The sequence below is a fragment of the Pelophylax lessonae genome, assembly GCF_965119305.1.
Source record: "Pelophylax lessonae genome assembly, chromosome: 5".
In the NCBI taxonomy this organism is placed as follows: Eukaryota; Metazoa; Chordata; class Amphibia; order Anura; family Ranidae; genus Pelophylax; species Pelophylax lessonae.
The window spans coordinates 235,788,299-235,802,349 of NC_138772.1; the positions used below are offsets into that span (position 1 = coordinate 235,788,299).

At 41.5% G+C, this 14,051-nt stretch overlaps 1 protein-coding gene across 3 annotated transcripts in view; it reads right to left on the minus strand.

The window, feature by feature from the left end:
* Positions 1–14,051, minus strand: part of TRIO (trio Rho guanine nucleotide exchange factor) — an 855,771-nt gene that overhangs the window by 755,466 nt on the left and 86,254 nt on the right. For all 3 annotated transcript variants that reach the window (XM_082259530.1, XM_082259529.1, XM_082259531.1), the window contains exons 2-3: positions 12,884–12,958; positions 4,306–4,420 (exon numbers count right to left, since the gene is read on the minus strand). In XM_082259530.1, coding sequence (XP_082115656.1) covers positions 4,306–4,420; positions 12,884–12,958 — 190 coding nt within the window. The remainder of the gene's footprint in view (positions 1–4,305; positions 4,421–12,883; positions 12,959–14,051) is intronic.

Consider the following 14,051-nt stretch of genomic DNA (forward strand, 5'->3'; position numbering starts at 1 on the left):
CTGCAGTGCATCTACAAAGCTGTTGAATTGTTGGTCCAATAAGGCATTTATCATCAAAGGAGATTTTGAAAGCGCTGTATTATTTGGCTTCTGGTGAGTAGGGGACCAAGAGGGGAGCACCTACTCGTGTACAGAGAGCATCGGCACTTTTTGTATGAGCAGGCAGCACTTTGGACTTTTGCACAAAGACTGTCACTATATATATTTTTTGAGCATATTTTTTTGAGCACATGATTAATTGAATGAATTAAGACAACAGTTCATATTTATTGATTTATTTATACATGTTGATTGTTTATGTATATTGATTGGTTATCATGATATAGTTATCGTATACAGTATGTTAAGCACTAGCACTTTAAACACAATTTTTATTAACATATATATACTTATTTATTTGTTCTGTGAAGCAACGCAGGTATTTTCACATTTTACACTTTTTAAGGCACTTCCCTTTCACATACCAGCAGCAGCTCACTATATTGTATTATAAGTAATTTTAATCCTCAGCGCTAGCCTTTTATAACTTATTAGTACCCTATAAGATTTAGGTTTCTGAATTTCAATTCCTCCTGAAAGATAAGATGAAAATTAGGAGTGAGATATGGTGGTGTTTCCACAGTGTTGCTCATTGTTTTCCTTGCTGGAGAGAAAGCTTTATCTGAGAACCGAAAGAACTCTCTGGTTCCGCTTCATATGGATCTGTGCTTTCTGCACCTCTCCTGCCAATTTAGAATTCCCTCACCAGTCAACAGTAGGGGAGCTCTGACATGAGAAAGCTAAGCCCTCTTGCTACCAAGAAGGCCATCTACGCACATATAATTCAAAACTAGGCATAGCAGGTCACCAATAGGGAAAATATCAGCAGTAGAGAGCCTACAGGCAATACTAGGAACCAGCCCTTGGCCCTCTGCTTGCCTTTCTGGATACAATTTCTACCTTTCTGGTTCTAAATAAAACCAGTCTGTTTTTTTTTCTGTCTTTATCCCATCAGCTAGATTTACCTTTACTTCTTAAACATGGAGGGGAAACCCCCTACTAGAAAGCCATTTCCAGATCCCCACTAAAAGATTTCTCCTATTCTAGCGACACCTGTAAAATTTTGGATTTCCAAAAAGTGACAATGGTTCCTAGGACAAATAAGGTAAATCTCCCCAGTGGAGATTAAGACAGAAATACCAGACTTTGTAACTCACTGTTAAAAAAAAAAAAAAATACTTGGAGTCCATTGAAAAACACAGAAAGTCTCTCAGCTTTGAGTTCTACTGCTGCCTATAGAGGACTGGACACTGGCAAACCAAGAAAACGAAGTCAACCCGGCATAACTCCTTCTACTACTCAGTTTTGTAAAGAAAGCAGTATTAAAGCATAATCAAAACACCGTAGCGTGGGACCTGCGTCCCTCAATGGACTCCAAGAAAAGGATTATATATTGAGTTTCTTTAATAAAAGAATAAAATAAAAACACCAACATGTACAAGAAAAGACAGAGTAAAACTGGGAACTGCCTGCAGCTCAATGAGTCGCCTAAAGGACATTATGCCTGAAGCTGGCATATTAGTACACCTGTTAAAATTAAGAAAAAAACGGTTAATGGAAGACCAGTTGGTTTCTTGGAAACAGTTGCTTCATGCCAAGAAGCCCATGAGGCACTCACAGATCCAAACATCCAGACACTTGAGGGAAATTATATTTTGGTGAACTAAAGCTAGACAAAGGAATGGAAAAACAATGACCTGAAACTACCATGGGTAAGAAGGAAGTCCTGGGTCCCAACATCACTGTGTCCCTATGCAAAACGAGAAAGGATTACATGCACAATACGGCTGCCAGTTTAAAAATACGCCGTGCAGTGGTTCAATTTCTGAAGAACAGAGAGACAGAAAACTGGCCCTTCATATTCTTAAGAGCCAAATGCTGTTCTAGACAAAGTTGAAGGAAGAAAATAATGCACTCCATGGAGAAACTTCAAGGGTGAAAGCGCTGAGACTCCTCAAGTGAAGTATTCCTCTCTCGTCTGAAAACAGACCTTGCAGGAAGTGACCTTTAGCATTGTAGACATCCAAAATGCCTGTCTCATGAAAAGTTTAAACAGCCATGCCAATAAAGCCTGCAATTGTGAAGCAGGATGGTAAATTGTAGATAAAAGATCCTGCCAATCTAATAGAGTCCACAAAGCACTCAGGTGCACTCTTACAAAAGGTCATGTATCCCCTGGGCAAGTGCAGAGAAATGGGAATCACAGCAATTCCCTCCTTCTCACAGTCCAGTGAAGCAGATGAGCAAGAACCTTCAGTGGAGAAAGGGCACAAATCAATGTGTACTGATCCCAAGAATCCACTAGAGCATCCGCTAGAGGATACATGGACCCAAATACAAATTTATAAACTTTGATGCCCTGGAGTTGGTCTTTAGGACATAAAACACAGGATAAATGTTGCAAAAGGGCAGAAAGCTCTAGAGAAGGGATGGAATTTCAGATTTTTTGCTGTGCTACATGGTTGAGGGTGTCCGGTGTTGGTTCACCTTTACATTGTTTCTGTAAAGATGAACATTTTATGCAAAACTAGAAAAATGGCTATACATACTTTAAATTTGTTAAAGCTTAAAGTAGGGAAAGTTTTAAACTGCCAGTTTACTTTTTGCAATTCATGTACCATTGGGGACGTTTACCTTCACTTACTGTCCAAGAAACATGAAAAACTTCAGAGGAAATCTTTAAACATTTGGGGAAATCCCCTTTACACAGTTGTCCCCTGAACAAGTGTCCCTGTTGGAAGATATGCCCTTACCTTTTGTTTTTTAGGGACAACTCTAAAATTTTGGATCTAACCTCACTGTCTCTGTGACAACAATCATCAGAACATTACCACACCATCCAAAAACTGAAAAATAACGTTTTGCATAGAAATTAGCGGCGCACCGAAATGAAAATGCTGGACTGAAACCAAAACTGAAAATTCAGGATGCACTTTGCCGAGAACTGAAATAAATAAAAAAAAAAAAAAAACAAAGAAAACGGTCTAATTTTTAAAAAAGTATTTAGCCACTTCTGGACTGGAAGACTTTTCCCCTTAATGACCAGGCCATTGTTTTGCGATTCCGCACTGCGTTATGCCCCATACACACGTGCAGATTATCTGCAGACTTTTGTCTGCAGATTTACCTTTTCTATGTAGTGCAAGGGCCTTCCGGATTGCATACAAATTGAAAGTGTTTAGGTTTGACCTCATATTATATGGTTTTGGTAAGTCTGCAGACAAAAGTCTGCAGATAATCTGCACGTGTGTATGGGGCATTACTTTAACTGGCAATTGCGCGGGCATGCGACGCTAAGCCAAATAAAATTGATGTCCTTTTTTCCAACAAATAGAGCTTTCTTTCGGTGGTATTTGATCACCTCAATGATTTTTTTTTTTACCGCTATAAACAAAAAAAGCGACAATACTGAGAATTCTGCTATGTAACATTCCAAAAAAAAAAAATTAAAAATGTAATTTTTTCATAATTTTAGGCCAATTTGTATTCTGCTACATATTTTTGGTAAAAAGAAACTAGGAGAAAGATTTACATCATATTTATTTATTTTACTAGTAATGGCGGCGATCAGCGATTTTTAGTGGGACTGCGACACTGCAGCGGATAGATCGGACACCTGACATTTTTTTAGGGGGGACCAGTGACATTACTACAGTAATTAGTGCTAAAAATATACACTGTTACTATACTAAAGACACAGATAGGGAAGGGGTTAACCCAGGGGCGTGCAAAGGGTTAAATGTGAGCCTAGGGGGTGTTTTTAACTGTGGGGGGGTGGGCTTATGGAATCATCACAGGGACCTGTGTTCCTAAATAGGAGGAACACAGGAGCCCTGTGATGTTTACTGAGAGAACAAAGGTCTGCTGTGTTTACAACAGCAGACCGCCGTTCTCTCTCCACTGGGAGCGATCGCAGGTGCCCGGTGGCAATCGCGGCCGCCGGGCCCACGCCTCAGCTTCCCCGCTGGCGAATGGGGGCGCGCACCCCCAGGATCGCTTGCGCGAACCGCCGTACAGGTATTGCGATTCGCGGGAACCTGCCGCCAAATATCCGCGGTGGCTGGTCGGCAAGTGGTTAATGTGGCTGGCATTTTTGCACTGAAGTCAAATGGGGGCATGATTTTGCACTGAAGTCAACGAGACAATTTTGCACTGAAGTCAATAGGACGCAGCATGCAATTATCAGCACACATTTCTAAAATAAATACAAATTAGAGAAATGACAGCTTTAATAGAAGTAAAAACAAAAAAATAAATAAATCTAACCTAGGTATGCAAGCCAGATAGGATATGAGTCTTCTGAGATCCTCTTGTCTTATTCTGTCATGATTGGTTCGAGCTGGAAATGTTAAAATTGGACCCCCTCGTTTATCTCTGCCTCCTGAAAAACAAAATTTTTGAAAGTAAAAATAAAACCCCAAATAATATTTACAAGTATCCAAGAATCGTTCATGGCAGCACTACTTCAAGTTTCACCTGCTTACCAACTGTGATCAGAAGGAGAGGGGGACCTTTGTTTCCCTTTTTTACACACAAGTTGAAAATTGACATTTTGGTCATGAAGATTACCTACAACCCCCAAAACAAGACATTTTTTGAAAGCAGAGATCCTGTGACATAAAATGGTGGTGAATGAATTTTTTTTCTTAATCTCACGATATTTGAGCTTCTCAAATCTATATTTTCGTAAAAATACACTTAAATTTTGAAACTTCAAAGTACAAACTACAAACTCAATAAAATCTCCACATTTTTTGCAAAATAAAAAAAGAAGGGCCAAGTAAATAGATACGAAATATGTCAAGACTCAAAATAACTTTGACAAGGCAAAAAAGTACGATACCCATAGGCAACACTTTAAAAGTCTTTACAGGACATCAGCTTATAGTAAGCCGTAAATAATAGCCTTCGATTGCTTTCTCTCATTCTGTCATGCACAGCAATCTCAAACATATGTTGCACATTTGTCGTTTATATACACATTTGCGCCGTATGCATGCATTCGTGTGCATATGTGCTTGTGCAAGAGAAGAGTTTTTAAAAAAACATTTTATATTGTATTTATATTATACTGCACTTTTTTATTTTGCAATGCAGACAGGAGAATGTGCTTGGCTGAGAAAATCCCTCCTCCCCTCCTGAAGACTCTTGGGATGTATAACATAATTTGCCTAAGCCAGAAACCAAGAAGTAACTTAAGAAATGTAAAAAAAAAAAAAAAGTTGAGAACAAAAAAAAAAAAAAAAAGATGATATATTTTACCATCTATTTACTAATGCTAGTAGCAAAAGGATTAAAATAGTCAATGTTGGTTGAGAGAGTGCAGTTCTGTTTTTAAGATGCTGCTGGTGTACAAACACTTTGTAATGATCCAGAAGCAGCAGAAAGAGTGTTTCTGGAATGAGAACCATGGGGAGAAACGCTACTTACACTTTCATTATGGTCCTGCATAAAGTATTTGTTTAATATCTTTAGGGCACCTCTGACATGCAAGGATGTGTTTTCTCTGTAAAATGATTTTTGAAATTTATTATACAAGCAATTTACAGCTTTCAGTGATCTTCAGCGGGGCCTTTGCACTCTCCAATATCAGCAGCCACCTTGCCCACACGTTCTACCAGCTCAGCAGTCTTGGTAGGCATGCAGACATCCTCTGTGGACATGGAGGAGACGAAGCTATCTGTTGCGAATCGTCTGGCAGCTATCACCTCCTGTAAAGGAAACTCTGAGCTCCAAGATTGACTCCCTGCCCACAGACACCAGCCTCATTAAGCATGACCTGAAGAAGCATTGCGCCAGGCGGTCAGAGGCTGAGTCTCACCATTCCACTATTGATGACACGGTCCATACTGACTCCAGGGAGCTATGAGTCTTGCAGCGACAGGTGAAGGCTCTACACAAGAAAAACGATATGGAGAATCCCCTTCACTGCAAAAATCTTTGGGTGGTGGGCATTCCAGAGCACACTAAAGGCTCCAAACCCACCAAATTTGCTGAGGCCCTTCTGGTGAAACTCCTGGGCGTTTAAGACCTGTTGCCTATCTTTATGGTTGAGCAGGCGCATCGGTTCCCCCCTGCACCAGGAGCCCCACTGTGGCCCTTTCTCATCAAGCTTTGAATTATAGGAGAACAGGATATGTTTCTGGTGGCTGCAAGAAATGCCAACGGGTTAATTTAGGAGAAAGCTAAAATCTCACTTTACAGATTATTCTCCTGAAGTGCAGCAACGCCGCCACTCTTTCACTGACATCCGCAAGAGTGCACATGACCGAGGTCTTAAATACAGCTTGCTTTATCCTAGTCAACTCCGGTTTCTGGATGGAGGCACAGTCATTTGCTTCAACACCCAGCTACAGCTGAAAGCTAGTTAGAAACATGATGACCTGTCTACCTTGCCGTACCAGTGACAATTTTAAGGCTGGGCTCACACAAGTACGAATTGGCTAGTTCCAATTGGAAGTGCCAATTTGCCCGACAGGAGAGTGTGCCCGGCTCTCAATGGAGCCGGTTCACACGTCTCCGTGGCGGCTGCGGACCGGATTGCACAGGGGGTTCTGTGCATCTTTGGACCTGTTTCTGGTCCGAATTCAGGCAAACATTTGGGTTTAATTAGTTTCTTAAATGGAGAACAGGGATGCATCGGACCCCTGCTGTGAGCTTCATCCGTATTAGATGTGAACCCAGCCTTATGCCCCGTACACACGTACCGATTGTCGGCCGTAAATATTCGGCCGACGACCGATCGTAGGCTTGTTAGTATGATGCTTCCGACAGCGCATTTTTGGCCGAACAGAATCTGTCGTGCAAGCATTAAAATTTTTGTTGGCCAACACCAGGACGGCCGATTGTTCGCCAGTCAGTACAGATTTCGGCCGACAGACAGCAGATTTGCAAGACTGGGCATGCTCAGAAAATAAAAAAAGACAAGGAAAGTTAACCATCACATGACATCACTTCTGCAGTCGGCTGCTGTTGTCCGACAAAATTTGTGTGCAGTCTTTTGCAGTTTTCAACAGACACGACAGCCCTGGACAAAAGACGGCCGATCGTTCGGCCGACGATCGGTACGTGTGTACGAGGCTTTAGTCTTCATACCCCTTCTTTTAATATGAGCTTCAGTTCCCATTCAACCCCTTTGCGTTGATGTACACTCCTAACCTTCAGGTTTCTCCTGACTGAGTATTCTGTGAGCTTGTTCCTAATCATGTCAACCACCCATCCTGCTTGCCTAGTTCTTGGATACTCCTACACCTACATTGAATTTTCACGTTTTGGTTTATTGCAGGTTTTCGTTTTGCCTATTTTAGCCTACCTGTGAGACACCACTATATAGGCCCTTAGGAGTACCCCACAGTAGACGGTTCTGTTAGTAGTTGGAGCTTGCTCTGGAGTTTGTTTAGGGATGAGGTTCCCACACTGTGCTGTGTGATTTTCTTTTTCCTTTTTTTCCCACAGTGCCACATGTGAACATGATTTATTTTTTTTTTTTTTTTTTTTAAGAGATTCTGGAGTTTGTTTGTTTTTTTTTTTTACCTGGTGTACTGGCCCGGACACATTTTATTGCTCTTATAGGTAAAAAAAGTAAAAAGGCGCTGCTATAGATAAAATATTTGTACTAGGTTGGATATATTTTTAATTACACATAAAGTGCTGGTACTAGTGTGCAAATAATGCTGTGAGTGTTCGAAATAAAGTGCTAGCTCTTGTGTGCAAAATTGCTGAGAATGTTTACTATTAAGTGCGAGTTGAAAACTTATACTTTACTCAGTATTGAGCAGTGCAACCAATAAAAGAATAAATATGGTTCACTAAAGTGCTAGACAGTGCCAAAAATCAATAAATAAATATAATTCTTTAAGGTACTTGACAATAGTGCTGCACTTATTGTATCTTCAAAAGTTCCAATATAATAAATATAAATACAATCAATCCTTCATGAGTAAATAAATTAGCAATATTTAAAAATAGTGCTTCAATAGTGCATTAATGGTGAACTGTGATCCAAAAAGTGTATACAAATGGTGTAGGGGTTAATTTCCTATGAATCAGGTGCTCCAGTGAGTAAAGGTGGTAATCAATGCCTCTTCAAAGACATCCCTAGGTCACACAGACCTCAAGCGCCTTTGATCCTATTATATGGGTGGATCAGACCATTCGGACTCCTTCATTCTCATTAATTGTTTACAGTGTCTTGCGAAAGTATTCGGCCCCCTTGAACTTTGCGACCTTTTGCCACATTTCAGGCTTCAAACATAAAGATATAAAACTGTAATTTTTGTGAAGAATCAACAAGAGGTACACAATCATGAAGTGGAACGAAATTTATTGGATATTTCAAACTTTGTTAACAAATAAAAAACTGAAAAATTGGGCGTGCAAAATTATTCAGCCCCCTTAAGTTAATACTTTGTAGCGCCACCTTTTGCTGGGATTACAGCTGTAAGTCGCTTGGGGTATGTCTCTATCAGTTTTGCACATCGAGAGACTGAAATTTTTGCTCATTCCTCCTTGCAAAACAGCTCGAGCTCAGTGAGGTTGGATGGAGAGCGTTTGTGAACAGCACTTTTCAGTTCTTTCCATAGATTCTCGATTGGATTCAGGTCTGGACTTTGACTTGGCCATTCTAACACCTGGATATGTTTATTTGTGAACCATTCCATTGTAGATTTTGCTTTACGTTTTGGATCATTGTCTTGTTGGAAGACAAATTTTACTGAAACGGTGTTGTATACTCCTTTTAATTTGCTAGCAACTTATTGATTATTGTTATTTTCATTTTTTTCTACTTTTATAACTTTAATATCCTTGTGGGTGGAGCGCTGACTTTATAGATGTTTATTATTCTGGGGTTGTGAGAGAGCAGCAAATGTTTCCAAGCGGAAAACTGAAACCAGGATTTAGGCCCCATGCACACTGGACGTTTTTGGAGCTGCTGTTAGCAGCGTCAGACGTTTTTTTTTTTTGCAGCTGCAGAACGCCCGTCCATGTTATTCTATGGCCTCATGCACACATAGAGCTTTTAGGAGCTCCAAGTGGCATAGGCGTTTAATAGATGCAAAAAAAAAAAAAAAAACAGGACCAGTGCGTTCTGGAGCTGCAGCGTCAAGCTGTAAAAACGTCAACGCTGCTAAAGGCTGAATAACGTTGCTTAACGTGCGTTAAGCCACGTTATACGTTTTTTTTCTTCCTTTCAAAATCAATGGTTCCCTATGTGAACCTATTGATTTGAATGTAAGACGCATCGCAAGTCGGATCAGGATGATTTGACTAGCGGTGCGACTTGCGCTGAGAATCTTGAGGGGGAACTCCACGCCAAAATGGGGAAAAAAACGGCCTGGGGACCCCCAAAATCCATACCAAACCCTTATCCGAGCATGCAGCCCGGTAGCCAAGGAAAGGGGAGGGGATGAGCGAGCGCCCCCCCCTGGACCATACCAGGCCACACGCCCTCAACATCCCGTCTTCTCCCTCTCCGGTCTTCTGTTCTTTTGCTGTCTGCTTTTGTCTGGTCTTCTTCTCTCCGGTCTTCTGCTCTTTTGCTCTCGGCTCCTCTTCTTCCTCCGACGACGACGTCTCCGGCGATTATGCCGGTCTCTGTAGCTTATTATATAGCCATTATGGGCGTGGCCGCCAGATGACGTCATCTGGAGACCCCGCCCCCTTATGTCACAGATGACGTTATATGTGACACAAGTGGGCGGGGTCTCCCGATGACGTCATCTGGCGGCCACGCCCCTAATGGCTATATAATAAGCTGCAGAGATCGGAGACCGGCATAAATCGCCCGAGACGTAGTCGGAGGAGGACCGGAGGAAGAAGAAGAGCTGAGAGCAAAAGAGCAGAAGACCGGAGAGGGAGAAGACGGGATGAAGATTTTTAATAAACTTTCCAAAACGTCTCCTGTCGTTATTTACACACACTGCCTTTTATGGGGTGAATAGGTAGGGGTACAGTGTACACCATACCCATTCACATAGGGAGGGGGGCCGGGATCTGGGGGGGCCCCCTTGTTAAAGGGGGCTTCCAGATTCCGATGAGCCCCCTGCCCGCAGACCCCCACAACCACCGGCCAGGGTTGTGGGGATGAGGCCCTTGTCCTCATCAACATGGGGGCAAGGTGCTTTGAGGTGGGGGGTGCAGAGCCCCCCCTGCCCCAAAGCACCCACACCATGTTGAGGGCATGTGGCCTGGTATGGTCCAGGGGGGGTGGGGCCGCTCGCTCGTCCCCTCCCCTTTCCTGGTATGCCGGGCTGCATGCTTGGATAAGGGTCTGGTATGGATTTTGGGGGGGGACCCCACGCCGGAACCTGGGGGGGAACCCCACGCCGTTTTTTTCCCCATTTTGGCGTTGAGTTCCCCCTCAAGATTCCCACAGCGCAAGTCACGCCGCAAGTAGGATCACCCTGATCCGACCTGCGGTGCGACTTCCATTCAAATCAATAGGCTCCCATAGGGAACCATTGATTTTGAATGGAGGCAGAAAAAACGCTGCTAAAAGCTACTGTGGCCAAACGTGCAATAACGCTAATGGAAAAAGCTACTGAAAGCATGTTTTTACAGCTGCTGTTTCCCGGCGTCAAGTAAACAGCTTTGGAGCACGTTTTTATGACGTCCTGTGTGCATGGAGCCTAAAGACTCTGGGTTCAGATGCTGTTCTTTCCTGCACAGAGAAGGTGGAGGTAATATAAAAGGGCATTAAAATTACATTTAACGTAAACTTTTACTAGTATTGTGAATTAAAATTAAAATGATCATATCCATGAAAAAAAAATTAAAAAAACATAAAAAAAAGTCTCCGCTTTTAGTTCTACTTTAATAAAAAAAATGTACAATACATCTCCCTTCCACCCTTCATATAGTTTCATGTCTGACTCCTAGTTAAAATGACCACATATCCTATTTCTGGGTGTATTTATTACACACACACACATACATATTATATATACATACACATACACATACACACATATACATATACACATACATATGCACACACACAATAAATATATTATATATATATTATATATATACATATATACATACAGTGCCTTGTGAAAGTATTTGGCCCCCTTGAACTTTACGACCTTTTGCCACATTTCAGGCTTCAAACAGATATAAAACTGTATTTTTTTGTGAAGAATCAACAACAAGTGGGACACAATCATGAAGTGGAACGAAAAGGGCTAATTTTAGTTTTTTTTTAACCCCATTATGACAGGTGATACAAAAAAAAAAGCAAGCTGCTGCTACTAAACATCTTGGGCATGGTTCACACCTATGGTGTTTTGTGGTGCTTTTGGCAGAAACGCACTAGAGATCATTTAACATGGTTTTCTATGGGACACGTTCACATCTATGCTTTTTTAAGCCGCTGAGTATTTGGAAAGGGTCAAGGACTTTTTTCAACACAAAACTGTGCTTTTTTTGCTTTAATAGACTTCAGTGGGGAAGCTGCAGAAAAGCATGTAGTGCGTTTTTGCTGCGGTTTGCTTTTTTTAATCTACCCCACAACAAATTGGCCCAGAAAGAAAAAAAAAAAAAAAAGCATACAAATTGCAAAACGCAAATTGTAGCAAAATTGCGTATGCTAAAAGGCAAAACGCACAACAAAATGCACTACAGAAACAGATTAAAAGCAAACGGCATAAGTGTTTACCAAGCTTATGCTGGCCATACACGTATTGATTTTCGGACCAGAATATTCATACGAAAAAATCTTTATACATTCACTGAATAAAAGAAGGCCATTTGAAAATTTCACTTGCTTTTAACATTCAGTTTTAACCGCTTGCCGACCGCCGCAAGTACATTTACTGCGGCAGTCAGCCCCTCCTGTGCAAAGCGACATAGTACTACGTCGCTCGCTCAGGAGCCTGTAGGGGGCAAGCGCGCGCCGCCGGGGGAGCGCTCCCGCCCTCGATCGTTCACGGGCATCCCTGCGCGAGTGACCGGCAGCTCCGATGTCCGCCGGTCACTTGCAATCTCCCGCTGGAGAGGGAGAAAGGCAGGCGGCTAATGTAAACAAAGCCGCCTGTCATTCTCCCTGGTGTAACTGCAGAGATCATATGATCCTGCTATGTAGGATCGTATGTCTCTGTGGTTACATCAAATGCTACGCCCCTTGACAGTTAGAAGCACACCCCTAGGGACACACTTAACGCCTTGATCTCTAATAAAGTTAACCCCTTCCCTGCCAGTGTCATTTTTACAATAAACAGTGCAGTATAGCACTGATTACTGTGGTAATGTCACTGGTACCCCCAAAAGTGTCAAAAATGTTAGTCAGGGGTCCGATCTGTCGGCCGCAATGTCGCAGTCCCGCAAAAAAAAAAGAAAAAAAAAATCGCAGATTTCGCCATTATTGGTTAAAAAAAAAAAAAAAAAAGACTTAAATCTTTCCCTTAGTTAGTGAAACGCAATAGCTTTTGCGCAAACCAAGTAAAATATGCTTATTGAGATTTTTTTTACCAAAAATATGTAGCCGAAAACAAATTGGCCTAAAATATTAAAACATTTTGATTTTTACATTTTTTTATTTTATTTTGGGAATTTCATAAAAAAAATTGAAAAATATTTTTTCAAAATTGACGCTCTTTTTTTGTTTATAGTGCAAAAAAATAAAAATCGCCATTGGAAAAGACAGCTTCCAGAACGGCTAGATGTGAACAGAGCCTGAGCGTCAACCTGACAGAAGACAAGGCCCAGTATAAAAGTCTGGAAACCAGGGGCTCCACAGAGGCATACATATCAACTTTACCATCACACCTTTTAGTTTAACATGTTTTTAAAGTATAACAGAAATCAGCATGTTAAATACAACAGAAAACTTTGTGCCATAACTTACCAGACAGGTATGCAACTTTTTCTTTTAAGATAGGCAATACTTCCACTGCTTTCAAACCATCGTTTCTTTGAAGGCCTAATAAAAGAAGAAAAAAGTAAATAAGGGAGTGAACCTCATCCATTTAGAACATGCCTGGTTGGAAAGGCCATAAATCAGTCCAATAATGAAGTGCTTATAATTATACTTTTGTACAGGCCAACTGTCAGGTGAAACCAAATTGGATTGCTGTACAGCTGCCCGACCACTTCCACGGACATCCCGTAGTGGTCCCCTAACCCCTGTTTCCCCAGCTCTGCTATCTCACCTGCGGGCTCTGGACCCCCCCCCCCCCCCCCAATGGTTCTGCTAGGTAGAAAGGGAAGGGGAACCAACATCTATTCACTGATCTCCCCTAGCTAAAATGAACTAGTACATTATCCTAAATACTGTGAGTAAACTTAAAAAAAAAAAAAAGTGAAAAAAACAAATATAATGTTTTACAATCAACAAGATAATTTTTTTGAAAACATCACACCAATCACCATAAACTTCAGCATGTCAAAAAAGTCATTCTTTCCAGTAAAAGAAATAAGTGACGCACAAAACTGGTTGTCCCACTCCTTCCACCTGCACACTGATCTAGAATCTGCTTACCTAAGACATTGATCTCCATGCTATAGATCATGCAAGCTCCTCGGGTCAAACTAGCTTGACATACACTGGCCAGTCTCCAGAATTCAACCCCAGACCAACTTCACATGAAGTTCCGGAACCATAATGATTTCACCCAAAAGGTGTGGCTTTTCTCTCAGGTCAAAAAAAAAAATAAAAACAAGCCAATCTAATGCTCTATGCAGGACTTTATTGAAAAGAGATGCATAGAAACACACTCGCAAAAAGTATACCTGAAACGGCGCATGTATAAAAAGAAACTTAAAATAAATCAAATGACTCAAAACGTCCTCCCTGCATGAAGTAAATATTTCACACTACAAAGACTTCAGCTTCTGTTCATCACTCAGGGACTAAAGAATAACCATAAGCCCTCATGCACACGGGGCGTCAGAAAAAACGAACTGCAGAGCCACTTCTAACGCCAGGAAAAAGCAGCTGTAAAAACGTCCTTTTAGTAGCTTTTTCCATTTGAGTTATTGCACGTTTGGCCACGTCGCTTTTAGCAGCGTTTTTT